A 22362-nucleotide genomic window follows, 5' to 3' on the forward strand; every position below is an offset into this window, starting at 1 on the left:
TTCTCTGAGCATTTATGGGTTAATGTGACGTGGTATATATCATATAAATATCGTTTTCTACTACTTTCAAGACAATTACGACAAATATTACCAATTTAAGAAAAAAACTTTTCAAAAAACAATTTCGCAGACCTGTTTAATTACTTTATTCGCATCAGAGAATCTTTGTCCGGAATTATTTACTATCTGGAGAATTCGATGGAAAAAATTGACGACGAATTTAAGGAAATTTCAGTAAAATAGTAGAGAACAAATAGAAATTCATCTGGCGGTATGGACCCTTGTTCCAGAAAGATAATTAGTTTATAGATGATAATACTATTAAAAATTTTTATTGATTAAAAGAAAAAGTTTGTCGTAGTAAAAATGCCTACATTTGAACAATAAGTGCGAAGTTTCGACGTTTATTGCTAAAGTTGTTAACACTGCTTTATATATTTTTTTGTTTTCAGCATTATAAAGTACAATGGATGCAGTAGTGATTAAGTGTGTATTAATTACGATACAATTTCTGCAAGTGTACGGACATGGAAGACTAATGGACCCGCCGTCCAGAAACTCCATGTGGAGGTACGGATTCCCGAATCCAGTAAATTACAATGATAATGAACTTTACTGTGGTGGCTATTCTGGTTAGTAAGTGCGATAATTTCTACCTGAATAATTCATAAATTTATCAGCTCATCGGGTGGATATCAAAAGCACAATTTTCTACAATCAATTTACATATAGTATAAACAAATTTTTCAAAATATCACAATCATCGTCATAAGGTCATCAATCCCAAGACTAGCTGGACACGAATCTCCACTCTTTTGTATCCTAACCAACCGTACTATTTCCCTAAAACTAGAACATCCAACATCCTTAACTATTTGTGAACAGCAGTCTAATCAAGGTCTACCTCTATTCCTCTTAACACGTGTTTCTGCTTGCTGCCAACCTATATCGTCTATTTCTTATTATTGACTTCCATGGCATCCTCTGTTCTCCTACTCTTTCTAATATCTCTATTCATTTCTAGCCTTCTCTGTCCACGGTATCCTTATCATTCCCCATTAAAACCACAATTCGAACGCTTCTAGTCTTTTCTTTTCCACCGCGTCCATCGTCCACGTTTTGCATCCGTTCAACGCGACGCTCCAACCATACACCTTTAACAACCTTTTTCGAATTTCTAAATTAACCGTTCGCTGGCAAACAAGAGCAAAGGCGACTCGACCCTGCGCTATCCTCTGCTTTATATATCCTATTACTACTCCTTCCGTTCTGACTTCTTCTAATTTTTCGTCTTCTATCTTTATATTCACTATTTCCTTATTTTTATTTCCCTTGCATATCAGTATTCTTGTTTTACTTTTCCTTACTTTTATAGGATACTATTTTGTCAATATGGCTAATATCATAGCGAGCACAGAAATGATTTCTTTTCCTGTGCGCCATGTTTGGTTCTGTATTTCTGGCACATTTTCTCTTTCGGAAATCGCCGACATCTAGTTTTCTATCTCCTAATTTTTATAATACAAGTTTGTGGTCATGGAAAACACAAAAAAAAAGAAAATGAAAAGCAAACCATTTTGGAAAGCTTGACTTTTCCGTAACTTGGTAGATATTCTCGTATTGGGTTCAAGTTATGAAGACATTAAACGTTGATATTTTCGATCTTTTGTCCTGCGCCAAGATCAGGCATAGGCAAATAAACAATATGGTGAAAATGCTTTCGTAAGAAAGAGAATTATGAGAAAAAATGGAAAAAGTGGTATTTATGAAGCTACCAAAACACGCTAAATACCCAACGAATAATCGTTTAAGGTCGTCTACCTTCCAACTTGTATTTGACCCCTCTTACCCTGTACAATACCTTAATCTTAGAATAAATTTGCATTTGACGTCGTAGTTTTTGTAATTGTTATTATTTTTTAACAACAAAAAAATAGGCAACGTTGTATATGTACATTATTTCTATTACAGTTCATTGGAATCAGAATAAAGGAAAGTGCGGAATTTGTGGCGACAGTTATGATAAAAAAGAGCCGCGGCCTCACGAAGCCGGTGGGACTTATGCTAATGGTATAATAACCCGTCGATATATATCTGGCCAAGAGATAAATATTGAAGTAGAATTGACGACAAACCATTACGGACGATTCGAAATAAACCTCTGTCCAAACAACGATCCCTACAAAGAAGTAACGCAGGAATGTCTCGACAAATATCCACTGAGGGTCGTTGGCCAGGATGACCATAGGTACGTATGCATGTGAGCGAATAAACAATATCAAAAAGGATTTTTATGACAATTCGTACAGTTCTATAATAAGATGGAAATAGCATCTCAGACTGAATTTCTAATAATAATAATAATAAGAAAATACTGGAATTACCAATAGGTTTTCCATTCGAACAGAAGACCACTATTACTTTCTTTGTTTCTCCATAAACAGTTTCACCTTGCGACAGTTTCAATTGTTGACAACATCATCATCATCATCATAAGGCAATCAATCCTAAGACAGGTTGGACACGTACTTCTACTCTTTGCTATCCTGAGCTAATCTTCAGAACTCCTTAAGACCCATATCCTTAACTATTTGCGAACAGCAATCTAATCTAGGTCTACCTCTACCTTTCTTAACTTCCGTTTCTGCCTTTAATATGTTTCTGACCAGACCTTCAAGCTTTAAAAGGTGTCCTACCAACCTATCTCACCTATTTCTTATTGACTTCCATAGAGTCCTCTGTTCTCCTATTCTTTCTAGTACCTCGTCATTTCTAATCTTCTCTATCCACGGTATCTGTAACACCACATTTCGAACGCTTTTGACCTTTTCCTTTCGCCGCGCCCACTGTCCACGTTTCGCATCCATACATCGCCGTGCTCCAAACATACACCTTTAATAACCTTTTTCGAATTTCTAAATTAACCGTTCGCGACCATAGAAGTGACTTCATTTTACTCTACTATTCCTTTCGTCCTGACTTATCTGACTTCCTAGATACCTAAAATCAGCCACTTATTTTACTTATTCGTCTCATATCTTTATATTCGCCTTTTCTCTACTTTGTCTTCCCTTGCATACCAGCATTTTTGTTTTACTTTTATTTATTTTCGTACAGTACTGTTTTGTCAATACCGCTTCCATTTTATTTAAAACTATCACTAACTACTAACTTACCTTATTTGCAACAATTAACAGGTTAAATACTATTATTTACTCTTAATTGAAGTATTTCCGGTGTTATTGAAGAGAAAAATAAGATCTGAAAGTATTGATTAATTATTGATTAACAACTCTTATTTATCTCAAAATGTTTTAACAACATGATAGAGACACCAACACTAAAACACTTTTTCGAAAAAGGTTTTTTTTTTGTTTTGATCTAAATCTGTAAATTCTGTGTTTGGAGCGTTTGAGCTCATATTGATTTCCAAAGTGGATATATATATTTGCTTCTAAAACAATTGCAGATTCTGACTAAAATGAAAGTACAAAATTGAGCTGCAAGTAGTACTCTGAAGTATTGACGATTTAAAAAGATTTGTTGAACTGAATCTATGCCGTGAGTACCTCGACGAGATGGTAGACACGCCATCAAACACAACAAAAAGATCAGTCGAAACTTTCAGGCGAAGATCGCGATTTTGATCTTATTGGATCTAGTCAGCACGCCGTGTCATGTAGGGACCGTTTACGGGCTGCTGACGAGATATAATGAGATTGAAATCGAGATGCACTTCTGAGTCTAATTGATTTTTCTTGTTAGTACGTATCATATTAGTTCGTCGTGAATATAGGGCTAGGACAAATTTGAAAGAACCTTTACTTTTATATTAGTGTAGCATTTTTTTTTTAAAATATTGACTTTTATAACCAGTGATTATGGCCTTTAAAAAACATGAACTTGTCAATTTTTGATTTCAAAGAGTAATTAGGCATGTACGAAAGGCAACATCAAATATTAAAATTCGTGGGTCAATCAAAAAATAAAAGAACGTGCACAAACGTATAATATTTGGACCTTGAATGCTAATTAGTTGGATAGCCTACAAACATGGGCTCATATATTGAGCGTATAACACCAATAATATAATATCATTAAGTATTCAAAGGAAGTACAATATAGGATAGCGTACTTCATTGGAAAACTGGGTTAAAGTTTATTTACCACATAACAAAGTAGGCTTTGACATACCTACTTTAATATAAACCTACTATTGTATTGAGTTTTCTGAAGGAAATCCTTTAAATGGAACAAAGTTCAATATGTTGTGACAAAAACACCCATATTTATGTACAGTTACATACATGGAAGAAAATACTGTCACAAATTAATATTTTATCAAAACATCTAACGTGAAATTAAAACAATAAAAACGGAAATAAGTGAGTATATCATTATCATAAGGTCGTCAGTCCTAAGACTGGATGGTCACGCACCTTACAATTTTTCTTATACTGAGCAGTGATGAACAAAATTAACGTTAACCAAGACCAAGATTGTCTTTATACTAGCAAGACTAAGACTAAAACCGAACGGACAGGACCAAGATTGTTTTTATATTAACAAGATCAAAACCAGGACCGAACGAACAAGATCAAGACTAAAACTAAGACCGAACGAACAAGACGAAGACCAAAAACAAAACCGAATATGCAAGACTGAGACCAAATACGCGAAGCTAAACAAAAAAATACGGATCTGTAAGAATGTCCCTGGAGTAAGTGTTCTATGTGGCTATGTTTGGATAACGTATGGATGAAATGTAGAGATAATCTAATTTCTTTTTCCATATTTTTAATTTCTTTCAAGTACCTTGTGCTATTTTGTTCGAGAAAAGGTCAATATAAGCGTTGGAGGCAGGGTCAATTTATGATTAGGAGAAAAGGTATGTTTTTATAACTCTCAGAACTATCCACATTATTTTCTTTAAAAGTAATAGAAAATACCACAAACGTATGCTCCAACAAGGTCCATTTGTGTGGATATCTACTTGCTGAAACGAATCCCGGCGTAGCTAACCTCAACGTGATAGGCACGTTACCATAATCGAATAAAATAATTCGAAGTGGTCCGTATTCTGTCGAAACTGCCAAAAGCGGATCGCGATTTCGATCTTTTTGGATCTCATCAGCGCGTCGCACACAGACCAACTTTTACCTGCTGTCTTAACAGTGCGTTTTAGAAAATACCACAAATGGCGCGGTAAACGCCATCTGTTGTACAATGCTACATTTTAGGATTACGTATGCTCCAACAAGGTCCATTTAAATGGATGGNTTGGGAACTAATTAAAGTAAGATTGTATATAAAAACTAAGTTTTTTTAACCTGTACGCACATAACTCTCGAAATTCCTTAAAGTTTCGAAAAAGAAAATAAAATATTAACAATGATATCGTAAAATGATTTTTAACTTTTTTGATCTTTTCAAAATAACTTAAATTTTAACAATTTTGCATTGATGGGATAATTTTATCGAGAAGTTCTAATATCATATTTTAATAGTTTCTAACGAAATACTTCAACTCTACTTTTTAAAATCACGTAGCAGACCTTCAAAATAAATTTAGGTAATCAGAATTAGGTGTGACGAAATAACTTTTAATTTTGACAATTTTTCATCGAGAAACATAACATATTTTAATTAATTTGACGAATAAAACCATTCTATTTAATATCACGTACCTTTTCGTGGTTTCGCATTCACAAACAACTAGAATACAAACAAAAAACTTCGTATAAGTGCAGTCGCAAATGAAATGATTGTATAATTTGTAGTAATCGCCAAGTTCTTCTACAAAATAACCAGCGACCGGAACTACGGTTGAGTTATTCGGCTATCAAACAAACGAAAAATAATTTATTATTATAATTCAACTTTTTCAACGTAAAATTTCCACATCGAACCGTAACAAACAAATGAACAACACCGAAAGCAACAATCAACGAATCGCATTCACGCTCTTGGACGAAATCATTAAACAAATAAGAACTTATTGCATATGTTACTTGCGTTTTTCCCCCATAACACCCAAACACTCACCGTCGGCTTCGATCAATATGGTAAAATGGGTAGAAACTGAAGCCCCAAAGTGTGCAGAATACAAACAATGATGACGAATTAACGACTGTTTAGTGTATACTGCTAGAGACAACATTAATCATTGTTGGAAGACACGGGAAGCTTTATGAGTTTACATAAGCTTCTTAACAGGATTTTTTAGAAGTTCAATACTGCTTCCTTTCTAACTAACTCCGTTTTTCTTTATGCAAGATCGACCATTATAAATACAGGTCAAAATCGCTTTTGTGGTAACGGACGGTGTTACATAAGAAAATATCAATAAATTTTTAAATGCGTGACGAATTCAATTTGGTTATTCACCTAATTTGTAAGGCCTTTTTATTTTAAAAATTTCCGGCCTGTTTGAATTAATCATTCATCAAGTTACTTTGCAAATTCTACTTGAAAATAATTAGTTGTGACTTGTGACCATGTGACTTGGTTCTCCATCAATGTTACTTGACCTGATGGCAAGCAATTTCAAGTTATTTGAATCGACATCCCTGTGTGCGGGAATTATTTGCACAATTGTCAAATCTGTGACAATGAAAATAAATTAGAATGCACAAAATACTCTATGATAATAAATTAGACTGCACAAAATACTCTTAAACATTTTCTAAGAAATGTAATCTAAAAATCTCCTTTACTATGATCTTCTTGTTACTTGACAGTTGTACTAGAATATGTTACTCTCAACGCCAGAAAGGATTTCCAGTAGATACGGAATATGCCCAACGAATGTATTAACTGAGGAATGCGTTTGTTTGATTGCTTATTAAGATTATACGGTTGCGGTAGGAGAAGACAAAACGAACGAAGTGAGCGTGGTAGTGGTCACGTCTTTTTGTTTCATAATTGGTCCATTTCAAGTCATTTTCACAAGAAAAGAAAAGTCATAGTAGATGAAGATTTATTACCCATTCGTTTCAGATCTGTTTAATCTCTTCATACACCAGCAAAGATCAGAAAAAGTCTCATAAACATAAGACGGAAATTTATACTTATTAGGGCCTATTTGTTAAAATGTAGATACTGTAAGAAACTGATAATAAAGTCTATGTTGGTCAGATGGGATGATTTTTTAAATTACGCATACGCGAACATCTATGAAGAAACTGATTTCACATACGTATGCAGAAGATCTATTGATTGAACAATGTAATTTAATGATCAATTTAGAGATCAAGACTGCTTTTATACTAGCAGGGTCAATCCAAGACCGACCGAACAATACCAAGAGTAAAACCAAGGGTGAGTTGACGAGTTTTCATAACTCTCACAACTATCAACACTATTTTCTTTAAAAGTCATGACAATCTCGCATAATTGACAGAAAAATTTATCATTTGGGACAATTATTGTGTTGGTAAACAGAAAAATTTGTGCTTGGAAATAATTATTAAAAAAAAACGTAAGTGTTCGATTAAATGGGCAAAACCAAGACTGAACACGCTAGATCAAGACCAATACCAATACCAAAAAACATTTGCTTTTCTTATCATTAGTTATGTACTTCAAACCTTAATTTAATTGAAGGTATTTTTATCTTTAATGCAGTAAAATGAATATTATTATTAATGATTAAATAGCTCGTGATAATTCAGCTTACTAGATTTAAACTATGAAGGATAATATCTTCAGTCTTTACTTCAGCATTTTAGTACACAGGGACTTAAAAAAAAACACTGTTTCCAATTGTCACTTGAGGATGCTATTTAATGAAACCGAAAACAATTTATACAAACTTCGGTTGTTTTAATAGCAGTTACGGCGTATATGTAATAAGCGGATTGGCATTACATGCGGAGTCGTTATAAGCGATTACATTCTAAAATTGTTTTATTCCAATGGTGTGCAACTCTATATTGCATCATACTGCTTGCTATGTTACCGAAAAAAAGCCAAAAGTTAGCGAATAGTTTATGGCGGTGTTGTTCAGAAAATTGTGGATTTAGTAGGTGTACGTATTTTACGAGGTATTTGCATCGATGTGTGACTCCTATTATTCGAATCCTGCTTATTTATGACTAAACAACGTGTAGTGTGAACCTATCTATAAAACATACAACAAGACAAGAAGTCGCTGGCCACCGACCTCTTGAGGATCAAGAGTGCCATGCATCGGGCAGTTCCTCCTTGTCTGTCATCCTCGAAGCATCGGAGTGTCCTGCTGCGTTTCCATTCATTCACCAAAATCGACAATCCACTACAAGTTCGTCAATTGTTTTAAAAAGTTTCGTGAAAACAAAATACGGTGGAGGTGAGTTTGAATTTGTAATATTGCGATTTTTTTGGAAATTTGGAAAATTTTGAATGAAAATTTGAGTTTTTGCAATTTTAATTAATTGCAATTATTGTGCTTATTAAAGTGTTGCATAAGTTAGCTATTTAATTCATAAGATTGATTTTTAATACCTATTTAGTATTTCGATGAATAGATTTCATTTAATTGATTATTTAAAAACTGTACTGGCCCTTTTCCTTTTGTTATAGTTTTAATATTATTATAACTGACGTAAAGATTAATAATTACATTCAAATTTAATAAAAAACCGAGATATAGGGAAAGGATCGATAGCAGATAGTAGAGTTTCTAGAAAAAAAGATTTACTTGCTGCTTTTTAATTACTATATTTGAACCTACGTATCTAGTTTAAAATTATTAGGAAATATTTTTTAGTGAATTCCAGAAGTTTAATTAGGGAACTTTTTATTTGAATTAGAATAATGATTTTCTTTAGAAAAAATAAAAATAAAAAGACAAATGAGGGAAGGGGATTACTTCACCTGATTTATATGTAAGTGATGTAAACAATATTGTCTGCCTTGATGACACAACCTTGTCTGTGGTTATACCTAGTATGAATTCAATATCAATTATAAAATTGCAACTGCAGGTAGAAAATATACAATAAAAATTAAAACTTCAGGTTTTATACGTATGCGACAACATAGTCACTAAAAATCCTACTGGACCTCTTCACATTTCCGAACTGCAATAATGAATTCGGTTATGAATCATTAATTTCTATATAAAGCTATTGTACAACCGAGATGATATTTTACTGCAGACTTATTCAAAGTTGTATTGTATTTGAACAAGTTTTCGAAAAAATCATTGACCTCTGAATCGAATACGAGCGGTTGGTACCTAGTTCTGTTTAATGATTTATGATAATATCAAAAACGCGACTGATTAACATAATAAATGACTGGTCAGTCTAAAGTAAAGCACCTACTGCTAAATAGTAGGTGTCAATGGTAAGGTCGAGGTATTGGCAAAATATAAAATAAAGGTGTGGTGTCTTTGTTAGAATTATTGATGACGCGCTACATACAGGGTGTTATGTATATGTTCCTGTTTTTAAATTTAATACGGATGTAAATGGTTCTATAGGTCACAAAAATGAACATACTGTGTGGGTTAGTAGGGTAGGACACCCAGTAAAAACATAGTTTCTTATGCTATTCCATGAATATCAATTATAAATTTGTTGTTTCCTTCTTTTTTTTGCATCAAAATAATCATTGTTTAAACATCTGTTTTCGCTATATAAATGGAAAAATTTCGGTGAAGTATAAGGGAACCATATCCGTCCATTTTTCCGGTTCACTGTTTTTGGTTGGTCATTTTTGCGACCTCTATTTCAAAATTCACATAGGAGAATCTTCGTACGGAATTATTTACTGTCGGAAAATTGGCTATGTGGAGAGTTCGATAGGGAAAAATTAACCATAAATTTAAGGAATCTTCAGTAAAAATGTAGAGAACAAATAGAAATTCATCTGGCAGTATATAACTTTATTCCAAAAAGACAACACAGGTCTGCGATAAAAAAGTTTTTTGGATAAATTTATCTTAAGCATGTAAATGTTGAATCGGCTTTATTTGTTTTTTCACAAAATTCATTTTATAGCCTATATTTCTATTTAATACTCTCTGACTGAGCATTACATTGTATTTTACTTTATTTTAGATAGTCTGAAAGTAACTATAGTCGTTTACACCGCCTGAAAAAGAAATAGTTTATAGCGCGCCATTATTGACAGAGATATAATAATAACGTGTAATAAAAGATTGTGTTTCATTTATCTTTAACTATAGCTTCTCGGAGTTGTAAAAACATTTTAAATGTATTTTTTGACATTTCCGGACAATATACAATAGTTAAGCAAAGATTGAATATAACAGACTTTGTAAAAAATGCTTATTAAGCTTTTACTTCAGAATGAAGTCGTTACCAAGATAAACACTGGGTTACGATAAAATATGTCGGTTATTTGTTGAAGTGTTAAAACAGTGGAGTTATGGTAAATCAAAATCATTGTTATTCGGTGTTTCTATGTCCAAATAAGAATGCAATTGGAAGTCGTAGTGAAAAATGCCATCAATACGAGTTTGAAAGAAGAAAGTATTGCTTCCACCACTTTACATTAAACTTGGTTTGATCAAACAGTTTGTAAAGGCATTTAGAGTTGACCAACGGTGATTATTTCATGTTTAGATATCGAAGTCATGATCTATATACGTTTTAAACATACAAAAAAATCGTAAGGACACAAAAAATTGCTTTTTAAGAAAAAAGTCAATTCAAAAATCACGTTTGCTTATTTTCGATCTTTCCATGCTTTAATATCTTCGGAGGTATTTTTAACCAACACCATCGAAAAGAGCATCGTTAAAAACACAAAAACACTAGTTATCGAATATTTTTTCGTCGCACTCATTACGTGGCAAGGGTTCAAATGGAAATGTGTTCTCTGAGCATTTATGGGTTAATGTGACGTGGTATATATCATATAAATATCGTTTTCTACTACTTTCAAGACAATTACGACAAATATTACCAATTTAAGAAAAAAACTTTTCAAAAAACAATTTCGCAGACCTGTTTAATTACTTTATTCGCATCAGAGAATCTTTGTCCGGAATTATTTACTATCTGGAGAATTCGATGGAAAAAATTGACGACGAATTTAAGGAAATTTCAGTAAAATAGTAGAGAACAAATAGAAATTCATCTGGCGGTATGGACCCTTGTTCCAGAAAGATAATTAGTTTATAGATGATAATACTATTAAAAATTTTTATTGATTAAAAGAAAAAGTTTGTCGTAGTAAAAATGCCTACATTTGAACAATAAGTGCGAAGTTTCGACGTTTATTGCTAAAGTTGTTAACACTGCTTTATATATTTTTTTGTTTTCAGCATTATAAAGTACAATGGATGCAGTAGTGATTAAGTGTGTATTAATTACGATACAATTTCTGCAAGTGTACGGACATGGAAGACTAATGGACCCGCCGTCCAGAAACTCCATGTGGAGGTACGGATTCCCGAATCCAGTAAATTACAATGATAATGAACTTTACTGTGGTGGCTATTCTGGTTAGTAAGTGCGATAATTTCTACCTGAATAATTCATAAATTTATCAGCTCATCGGGTGGATATCAAAAGCACAATTTTCTACAATCAATTTACATATAGTATAAACAAATTTTTCAAAATATCACAATCATCGTCATAAGGTCATCAATCCCAAGACTAGCTGGACACGAATCTCCACTCTTTTGTATCCTAACCAACCGTACTATTTCCCTAAAACTAGAACATCCAACATCCTTAACTATTTGTGAACAGCAGTCTAATCAAGGTCTACCTCTATTCCTCTTAACACGTGTTTCTGCTTGCTGCCAACCTATATCGTCTATTTCTTATTATTGACTTCCATGGCATCCTCTGTTCTCCTACTCTTTCTAATATCTCTATTCATTTCTAGCCTTCTCTGTCCACGGTATCCTTATCATTCCCCATTAAAACCACAATTCGAACGCTTCTAGTCTTTTCTTTTCCACCGCGTCCATCGTCCACGTTTTGCATCCGTTCAACGCGACGCTCCAACCATACACCTTTAACAACCTTTTTCGAATTTCTAAATTAACCGTTCGCTGGCAAACAAGAGCAAAGGCGACTCGACCCTGCGCTATCCTCTGCTTTATATATCCTATTACTACTCCTTCCGTTCTGACTTCTTCTAATTTTTCGTCTTCTATCTTTATATTCACTATTTCCTTATTTTTATTTCCCTTGCATATCAGTATTCTTGTTTTACTTTTCCTTACTTTTATAGGATACTATTTTGTCAATATGGCTAATATCATAGCGAGCACAGAAATGATTTCTTTTCCTGTGCGCCATGTTTGGTTCTGTATTTCTGGCACATTTTCTCTTTCGGAAATCGCCGACATCTAGTTTTCTATCTCCTAATTTTTATAATACAAGTTTGTGGTCATGGAAAACACAAAAAAAAAGAAAATGAAAAGCAAACCATTTTGGAAAGCTTGACTTTTCCGTAACTTGGTAGATATTCTCGTATTGGGTTCAAGTTATGAAGACATTAAACGTTGATATTTTCGATCTTTTGTCCTGCGCCAAGATCAGGCATAGGCAAATAAACAATATGGTGAAAATGCTTTCGTAAGAAAGAGAATTATGAGAAAAAATGGAAAAAGTGGTATTTATGAAGCTACCAAAACACGCTAAATACCCAACGAATAATCGTTTAAGGTCGTCTACCTTCCAACTTGTATTTGACCCCTCTTACCCTGTACAATACCTTAATCTTAGAATAAATTTGCATTTGACGTCGTAGTTTTTGTAATTGTTATTATTTTTTAACAACAAAAAAATAGGCAACGTTGTATATGTACATTATTTCTATTACAGTTCATTGGAATCAGAATAAAGGAAAGTGCGGAATTTGTGGCGACAGTTATGATAAAAAAGAGCCGCGGCCTCACGAAGCCGGTGGGACTTATGCTAATGGTATAATAACCCGTCGATATATATCTGGCCAAGAGATAAATATTGAAGTAGAATTGACGACAAACCATTACGGACGATTCGAAATAAACCTCTGTCCAAACAACGATCCCTACAAAGAAGTAACGCAGGAATGTCTCGACAAATATCCACTGAGGGTCGTTGGCCAGGATGACCATAGGTACGTATGCATGTGAGCGAATAAACAATATCAAAAAGGATTTTTATGACAATTCGTACAGTTCTATAATAAGATGGAAATAGCATCTCAGACTGAATTTCTAATAATAATAATAATAAGAAAATACTGGAATTACCAATAGGTTTTCCATTCGAACAGAAGACCACTATTACTTTCTTTGTTTCTCCATAAACAGTTTCACCTTGCGACAGTTTCAATTGTTGACAACATCATCATCATCATCATAAGGCAATCAATCCTAAGACAGGTTGGACACGTACTTCTACTCTTTGCTATCCTGAGCTAATCTTCAGAACTCCTTAAGACCCATATCCTTAACTATTTGCGAACAGCAATCTAATCTAGGTCTACCTCTACCTTTCTTAACTTCCGTTTCTGCCTTTAATATGTTTCTGACCAGACCTTCAAGCTTTAAAAGGTGTCCTACCAACCTATCTCACCTATTTCTTATTGACTTCCATAGAGTCCTCTGTTCTCCTATTCTTTCTAGTACCTCGTCATTTCTAATCTTCTCTATCCACGGTATCTGTAACACCACATTTCGAACGCTTTTGACCTTTTCCTTTCGCCGCGCCCACTGTCCACGTTTCGCATCCATACATCGCCGTGCTCCAAACATACACCTTTAATAACCTTTTTCGAATTTCTAAATTAACCGTTCGCGACCATAGAAGTGACTTCATTTTACTCTACTATTCCTTTCGTCCTGACTTATCTGACTTCCTAGATACCTAAAATCAGCCACTTATTTTACTTATTCGTCTCATATCTTTATATTCGCCTTTTCTCTACTTTGTCTTCCCTTGCATACCAGCATTTTTGTTTTACTTTTATTTATTTTCGTACAGTACTGTTTTGTCAATACCGCTTCCATTTTATTTAAAACTATCACTAACTACTAACTTACCTTATTTGCAACAATTAACAGGTTAAATACTATTATTTACTCTTAATTGAAGTATTTCCGGTGTTATTGAAGAGAAAAATAAGATCTGAAAGTATTGATTAATTATTGATTAACAACTCTTATTTATCTCAAAATGTTTTAACAACATGATAGAGACACCAACACTAAAACACTTTTTCGAAAAAGGTTTTTTTTTTGTTTTGATCTAAATCTGTAAATTCTGTGTTTGGAGCGTTTGAGCTCATATTGATTTCCAAAGTGGATATATATATTTGCTTCTAAAACAATTGCAGATTCTGACTAAAATGAAAGTACAAAATTGAGCTGCAAGTAGTACTCTGAAGTATTGACGATTTAAAAAGATTTGTTGAACTGAATCTATGCCGTGAGTACCTCGACGAGATGGTAGACACGCCATCAAACACAACAAAAAGATCAGTCGAAACTTTCAGGCGAAGATCGCGATTTTGATCTTATTGGATCTAGTCAGCACGCCGTGTCATGTAGGGACCGTTTACGGGCTGCTGACGAGATATAATGAGATTGAAATCGAGATGCACTTCTGAGTCTAATTGATTTTTCTTGTTAGTACGTATCATATTAGTTCGTCGTGAATATAGGGCTAGGACAAATTTGAAAGAACCTTTACTTTTATATTAGTGTAGCATTTTTTTTTTAAAATATTGACTTTTATAACCAGTGATTATGGCCTTTAAAAAACATGAACTTGTCAATTTTTGATTTCAAAGAGTAATTAGGCATGTACGAAAGGCAACATCAAATATTAAAATTCGTGGGTCAATCAAAAAATAAAAGAACGTGCACAAACGTATAATATTTGGACCTTGAATGCTAATTAGTTGGATAGCCTACAAACATGGGCTCATATATTGAGCGTATAACACCAATAATATAATATCATTAAGTATTCAAAGGAAGTACAATATAGGATAGCGTACTTCATTGGAAAACTGGGTTAAAGTTTATTTACCACATAACAAAGTAGGCTTTGACATACCTACTTTAATATAAACCTACTATTGTATTGAGTTTTCTGAAGGAAATCCTTTAAATGGAACAAAGTTCAATATGTTGTGACAAAAACACCCATATTTATGTACAGTTACATACATGGAAGAAAATACTGTCACAAATTAATATTTTATCAAAACATCTAACGTGAAATTAAAACAATAAAAACGGAAATAAGTGAGTATATCATTATCATAAGGTCGTCAGTCCTAAGACTGGATGGTCACGCACCTTACAATTTTTCTTATACTGAGCAGTGATGAACAAAATTAACGTTAACCAAGACCAAGATTGTCTTTATACTAGCAAGACTAAGACTAAAACCGAACGGACAGGACCAAGATTGTTTTTATATTAACAAGATCAAAACCAGGACCGAACGAACAAGATCAAGACTAAAACTAAGACCGAACGAACAAGACGAAGACCAAAAACAAAACCGAATATGCAAGACTGAGACCAAATACGCGAAGCTAAACAAAAAAATACGGATCTGTAAGAATGTCCCTGGAGTAAGTGTTCTATGTGGCTATGTTTGGATAACGTATGGATGAAATGTAGAGATAATCTAATTTCTTTTTCCATATTTTTAATTTCTTTCAAGTACCTTGTGCTATTTTGTTCGAGAAAAGGTCAATATAAGCGTTGGAGGCAGGGTCAATTTATGATTAGGAGAAAAGGTATGTTTTTATAACTCTCAGAACTATCCACATTATTTTCTTTAAAAGTAATAGAAAATACCACAAACGTATGCTCCAACAAGGTCCATTTGTGTGGATATCTACTTGCTGAAACGAATCCCGGCGTAGCTAACCTCAACGTGATAGGCACGTTACCAAAATCGAATAAAATAATTCGAAGTGGTCCGTATTCTGTCGAAACTGCCAAAAGCGGATCGCGATTTCGATCTTTTTGGATCTCATCAGCGCGTCGCACACAGACCAACTTTTACCTGCTGTCTTAACAGTGCGTTTTAGAAAATACCACAAATGGCGCGGTAAACGCCATCTGTTGTACAATGCTACATTTTAGGATTACGTATGCTCCAACAAGGTCCATTTGTATGGATATCTACTTGCCGAAACGAATCCCGGCGTAGCTACCCTAAAAGTTGGTCTGTGTTCTGTCGGAGCTGTCTGCGACGTGCTGATGAGTTCCAAAAAGATCGAAATCGCGATCCGCGTCTGGCTATTTCGACAGAATACAGACCACTTCGAATTATTTTATTTAAAAGTAATGACTAGCTTGCGTTTATGACAGGAAATGTCTGCATTTAAGACAATTATTGTGTCGGTAAATAGAAAAACTTGTGTGGTTTGAAGAATTGTTATATGAGCGAGACCTACACACAAGACCAAAACCAAGACGAAAACCGAGACTCAATCAGGAAGGCCAAGGCCAAGACCAAGACTAGAAGTATTTAAGTAAGACCAAGGTCAATACCAAGACTTGGGCAGACTTGGTCAGACTTGGTCTTGATTCTGCTTTGCTCATCACTAATCTTGAGTTAATCTTCGCAATTTTCCTAAATCTAAAACATCTCATATCCTTAGCTATTTGTTTAATAATAATAATAAAAGCAAGGAGTCATTTATTAACCCAATCACAATTTCCTCTAAACTTGTTGGCTTTTCTTAAGGTACATCCTCGACGAAGACGGCCCCAAGAAAGCCACAATCTACTACAGCGTCCGACTGCCACCGTATCTTACATGCACCCAGTGCGTCCTCCAATGGAATTACTACACAGGAAATCAATGGGGACTTTGCGACAACGGCACTTACGCTCAAGGATGTGGAAAATCGGAACTGTTCCGAAACTGTGCCGATGTCAGCGTTGTGACTAATGTCGGAGGTGCTATTCCACCACTCTTTGTCGAAGTGGACAACCCCTATTTGTTGTTCTACAAGGACAGTACACGACCGGCGCCTTTCAACGTTTATCCGTTGATTGTGCGACATCAAGTGTGTCAAGCCAACGACAATATCAAAGCTTTGATGCCCGGAATGGACAATTGGTGTCAAAGTAATTGCCTCAAGTATCCACCAAACTGTCCCAAAAGCATTTGTAATTGTCCGTAAGTGTTTTTAATGTTGGGTCGTTTATATGGGATTTATGTTATCTCATGAAATAGAAATCGACAGATTTGACGATCGATTGGGGTCGACTGTCGAGGGTTGCTAAGCTTCTTACTAGGTCGCAACTAAATATAAATAAAAACAACATCATCATCATCCTCATAAGGTCCTCAGTTCTAAGACTGGTTGGACACGCACCTGCACTCCTTCCTATCCTTAGCTAATCTTCGCATTTCCCTAAAACTAGAACAACCCACATCCGTAACTATTTGCGAACAGTAATCTAATCTAGGTCTACCTCAACCCCTCCTAACTTCTCGTAAATGTGACTAAGAAGCTTAAACATACGATCTCTAATCTCTTGTCCTGCATGAATTTCCCCCTGTATCTCGTCTACCCCTGGCGCCTTATTATTCGTTAAGTTTTTTAATGCTACATCGAACTTTCTCTCATTTTGGGATAACCTAACTCATCTATCTCTACACTATTTTCCTTCTCTAATATATCTCATAAGTCACGGTTTTCGTATACGTCCTCTAAATATTCTTTCCACCTATTTGCCTTTTCCTCATTTTCTATAAAAATGCCTTGTTTCTTATATTTTTACTACTGCATCCTACATCTCTAAAATTCCTTTTAATTATACTATAAGTCATCGGTTTTACCTACTTCAAACTTTTCTTCTACTTTTTTACAATTTCTATCCTTAGCTGCCCTGCACTTCCTAATTATTTCCCACATTATAGCCTTATATCTCTTTTGCCCCTCTTCGTTTGTCCTGTTTTTATATTTCCGCCTTTTTTCCATCAATCCTACAATTTTCCATTCTGTTTTCCATTCTGTTTTTATGTCCCTGTCATTCGTTTCTTCTGCCGCCTTTAGTATTTCGTCTGTCCTTTTTTTAGCATTTTAGCTTTTCTGAGTCAAGATGTCTCCTATCTTCCTTTTTTTTCAGAGTTTTCAATTTAAGATTAGTCTTCATAACTACTAAGTTAAGTCGCTATTTATATCTACCCCTGGATAACTCCTACAGTCCTTCACTTGATTTTTAAATCTTTACCTAATAAGTATGTAAATAAGAACATAAAGGATAAATATTCGGAGATTGAATAATGTCGATGTGTTACGTCTAATTACACTCGTTTAGGTTTCTGTAAAAAGGCTTTTGATAGCTAATATGACACAGGTACTTCCTAATGAATGTTCTAATGTCGGCCTTCGAAATTTCAACCCCAAAGTACATTACTTTACACTTAATCGATCTGGTTTTCGTCATAAATGAATTTGGAAATTATGGAGTAAACGATTTGTGAGATCTTGAGTACAAACGCACAGAGAACGTTAAACAAATTCCAACTTGACCCTAAATTTATGTAAAAATGTGGAATTTATGCAAAAAAGTTATTTACTAATGAATAATTAAAGAAAGTTTTCCAGGTAGTCCTTAGCGAGAATTTTCAAATGTTTGAAATTGTTTTGCACAGCCGGTTTCACATCATCATAAATACATTACAGAATATAATTTTTTTTATGGATTTTTATTTTTCCACAAAGACAGACAAATTTTAAAGCTAATGTTGTCTAGTATCAATTGAAACAGCAAATAAGTATTACTGTTTTTGGACAACTTGTGGATTTCCGGCAGCTTTGTCTGATATTTTCAATGCGCCTAGGACGCATTAGTATTATGGTTTGTAAATGTTTGATTCAAAATTTCTGTTTGGAACAGAGTAGTGGAAGGGGGTTTGGTAAAATGGTTACAAAGTTGAATGAAGCATTTGTATATCCTATCAATATGTACAGAATGTTTAGAAAAATAATTCACTTATAGCAGGTCTACTCATATTCTCTCCAAGCATTGAACTATGTCCTTAGTAAAAATCTCATGGTTTTTAAGATCTTATAAAATCTCAAACTAACTACATAAGAAAGAATTAAGGACTAATTTTCAGTTCCGAAAATGTTAAAAGAAAAATTAAAATTATACAACAAATAATATTTGTAATAATATCAGATAATAGGACCAAACTTATTCTGCTAAATGTTGAGCTTCTTTAGTTTCCTATTACTTTATTAAAGGCTTACTGTCAATGATTTTTGAAAACTCATGCAAGCTTGGAAGAGAAATCATCAGTATTTGGTACTCACATAACGGCGGCCTTTAAATTATATAGAATTTCATTAATTCTAATGTGTTCAAATATACAAAAAACCTAAGGCTTTTATCCTGTAGACAAATCAGACTGCCTTCTCTGTCTTTTACAAAACTTTTCAGGCATTTCAAATAAGCAATGTTAAGTACAGGCACTAATTGGTATAATGTCAGGAAATAATTAAATAATATTGTAGGTAATATAATCTCAAAAGCTATTTTTTTTCTTTTTTCATATTATTATACGCTTTGCAATAACAATTGATAAAACTGAATTTCATCAGTAATCAAAATAATTGATCAACTACGATTTTTCTGTCAAAATCCTAAAAAGTATGCGGTTCTTCTTAGATGAAATGTTTAGATTATTTTGGCGACTATCAACTAAATCAATACCAAAAATAGTTAACATTTAGTTTTCGCTTCTCATTGAATTAGGTATCACCTCCTACGGTGATTTGTGAAATGCGCTTTCACATATTAAAGAAGTAATTTCCTCATTAATATAGAAAAGCAAAGTATAACTTACCTTAACGCTGTAGGTATTAATTTGCACACTGTGGAATTTTCATGGTGGTTCCCATATGATGTTACGACACGATGTCCGCAATGAAAAGTTCGCATTTCACATAGTAAAAGATGTTAAAATAGATTAAAAGTAAAGTAAATATAAATAGATCGGAAGCTGGATAGAGGTGAACTTCACCTATTATATATAGCATGCTCTTTTGGGGGTTAATAATTTACCCTTTCATAAGAAAGACAAAAAGGTTCTAGTCCGATGTGTTATAAGTTTTTCGGTCATGTTGAAATTAAAATTCCTTTTTTAGAAAAAATTGTGTTTTCCGTGATACATATTGCATGCATTTGCAACGTAGAATAGTTAAAGGTGATTTAAGGCGAAAGACATGCAATCTGCAACAGTACAAAGGAAAAAAAAGGGTGGAAGATTTTCATTTTAGTTTGAGATAGTTCAAGACCCCAACTAGTTTTTCCACTTTTGTGGTAACGAAAGATGCATCAAGTTCCTTTTCTTTTTCATTGACTTGCAATTTGAAAACACAGAATTTTATACTGAAACGTTCGAGCCCTTTAGGCTGTTGAGGATTGCATGACTTTTAGTACTAGACAGTTTCTTACAAAGGCATTGAATGTGATGCATCGGTAAACGCAATTTTTTCCAAAAAGTAACATTTTAATTTTCGGTATGATTGGAAAATCTGCCTTGGTTAAGAACCTTTCTATTTTTTTTATCAAAAGGTAAATTCATCATCATAAGGTCGTCAGTCCTAAGACTGGTTGGACACGTACCTCCACTCTTTCCTATCCTGAGCTAAACTTCGTATTTCCCTAAAACTAGAACAGCCTACATCTACCTCTATCCCTCCTAACTCCTGTTTCTGCCTCTAATATGTCTCTGACTAGACCTTCATGCCTAAGAAGGTGTCCTACCAACCTATTTCGCCTATTGTTATTGACTTCCATAGAGTCCTCTGTTCTCCTATTCTTCCCAATACCTCTTCATTTCTAACCTTTTCTACCCACGATATCCCCATCATCCGCCTATAACACCACATTTTGAACGCTTTTAACCTTTTCTTTTCCGCCACGCCCACTGTCCATGTTTCGCACCCGTACAACGCCGTGCTCCAAACATACACCTTTAACAACCTTTTTCGAATTTCTAAATTAATGGTTCGCGAGCATAGAAGTGACTTGTTTTTGTTAAAGGCGACACGACCCTGCGCTATCCTCTGCTTTACATCCCTACTACTTCCATCCTGACTTATCTGACTTCCTAGGTATCTAAAATCAGCCAGTTCTTCTAATTTTTATTATATTCCCTCTTTCCCTACTTTTTCTTCCCTTGTATACTAGTATTTTAGTTTTACTTTTATTTATTTTTATACAGTACTGATCTGTCAGTACCGCTTCTATTTTTTAAATGGCTAAAAAGGTAAATTATGAACTCCCAAAAAGGCATGCGATAAAAGATCGGAAAGCCTCCACCTGTGCCCAATTTTCGGTATGCTAATTTTTTCGCCATCAAATCATTCTCTAGACCATAGTCTCAAAATTCGGAAAATGATAATAATTATTTACAAATTTATTTATTGTCCCGAAGATGAATTATCTTTCTTTATCAGAGTGACTTTTACTTTATCGAAGATTGTACAAACAATGTGACTCCATCTTTAACATCTTTTAGAGTAGCACGCACAATTTTATCACGTTTAGGCAATAATCATAACATAAAACATAACACAAATATCACTTTTATAACACTATCGTTATTATTTGTTGTCCACGAGATTGTTTTGCAATTAATAGAAGAGTTATTTCTTATTGTTCGCAATAAAAAACAGATACCGACAACAAACTTACCAGTAAACATTGTTCATCAAAATGAGTTGCTTTTTCTGACTTCATGTTCGGCATTATTCGGGTGATAACGGTCAACACGTGTACTTGGTGACTCAATTTCTGTATATATAAAACTTACATTCTCCGTGATATACGGACTGCTTATTTAATCTTTTAAACAACTTGAAAGAAAATGTGATCTACTACGGGCTCAGTAAATGATTAAGTTGGGATCGATAGATTAGAAATTTAATAGGTATATGAAAAAATAAAATTTGAAAAACCTTTCTGTATCTAGACTTGATGAGAGTAGTTGTTTAATATTGTTTTTGAGATTTTTTTAATCACGATAAATTGTATTTGTAAATTCTTTAACATAGAAAAAACCTTGTTCTTTCAAATACTCAATTGTAACATACATAGGTAAAGGTCTAGATGGGGGGGGTCGAAAGAGGAGGTCTCCCCCACCACTGTACCATAAAAAATTCGTGGCGGTTTCATCCTCATAAAAAGTTATGGGGGTTCAAAGTAATTAATATACCAATTTTTATATATTTCTAGGCATGTAAATATTTATATAGTCATTCTTAAACAATATTCAAAGGTAAAACTAATGGAAAAATACATAAAAATATTGAGAAAGTTATATAAAACATTATTTAAATATCTTTATCAATAGGGTAGGTTAGGTTAGGTTAGGTTATCGGGTTTTGTTCAAGTGACCACCCTCTTTC

At 33.9% G+C, this 22362-nt stretch overlaps 4 protein-coding genes across 5 annotated transcripts in view; 2 read left to right on the forward strand and 2 right to left on the reverse strand.

The window, feature by feature from the left end:
• LOC112903859 (protein bride of sevenless) overlaps positions 1-6136 on the reverse strand; it is a 19295-nt gene extending 13159 nt beyond the window's left edge. Inside the window, exons 1-2 of one of the 2 annotated variants that reach the window (XM_025981724.1) lie at positions 6046-6136; positions 5688-5839 (exon numbers count right to left, since the gene is read on the reverse strand). The gene's annotated coding sequence lies outside the window, so the exon portion shown is untranslated. The remainder of the gene's footprint in view (positions 1-5687; positions 5840-6045) is intronic. The other variant, XM_025981725.1, reaches the window with a different exon arrangement.
• Positions 1-20019, reverse strand: part of LOC108744951 (alpha-aminoadipic semialdehyde synthase, mitochondrial) — a 96614-nt gene extending 76595 nt beyond the window's left edge. The window contains exon 1 of the mRNA XM_025981722.1: positions 19794-20019. Within this exon, the coding sequence (XP_025837507.1) occupies positions 19794-19888 (95 nt within the window). The 5' untranslated portion in view covers positions 19889-20019. The remainder of the gene's footprint in view (positions 1-19793) is intronic.
• LOC112906793 lies at positions 457-2486 on the forward strand. Its single transcript, XM_025981726.1, has 2 exons — positions 457-632; positions 1972-2486. Exons 1-2 carry the CDS (start codon positions 467-469, stop codon positions 2262-2264), a joined length of 459 nt encoding a protein of 152 aa, XP_025837511.1. The 5' UTR covers positions 457-466; the 3' UTR covers positions 2265-2486.
• The window catches only part of LOC108744953, a 16501-nt gene continuing 2322 nt past the window's right edge, over positions 8184-22362 (forward strand). Inside the window, exons 1-4 of the mRNA XM_018480946.2 lie at positions 8184-8329; positions 11279-11458; positions 12798-13074; positions 16674-17111. Of these exons, the coding sequence (XP_018336448.1) occupies positions 11293-11458; positions 12798-13074; positions 16674-17111 (881 nt within the window). The 5' untranslated portion in view covers positions 8184-8329; positions 11279-11292. The remainder of the gene's footprint in view (positions 8330-11278; positions 11459-12797; positions 13075-16673; positions 17112-22362) is intronic.

The sequence above is a fragment of the Agrilus planipennis genome, unplaced genomic scaffold (genome assembly GCF_000699045.2).
Source record: "Agrilus planipennis isolate EAB-ADULT unplaced genomic scaffold, Apla_2.0 scaffold42, whole genome shotgun sequence".
In the NCBI taxonomy this organism is placed as follows: domain Eukaryota; kingdom Metazoa; phylum Arthropoda; class Insecta; order Coleoptera; family Buprestidae; genus Agrilus; species Agrilus planipennis.

Bases quoted from the DNA above. Each gene is read 5' to 3' on its own strand.
- LOC112906793 (XM_025981726.1), top strand. From the start codon at position 467: ATGGATGCAGTAGTGATTAAGTGTGTATTAATTACGATACAATTTCTG. The intron at 633-1,971 runs GTTAGTAAGTGC...TTTCTATTACAG, and splicing joins TTACTGTGGTGGCTATTCTG to TTCATTGGAATCAGAATAAA.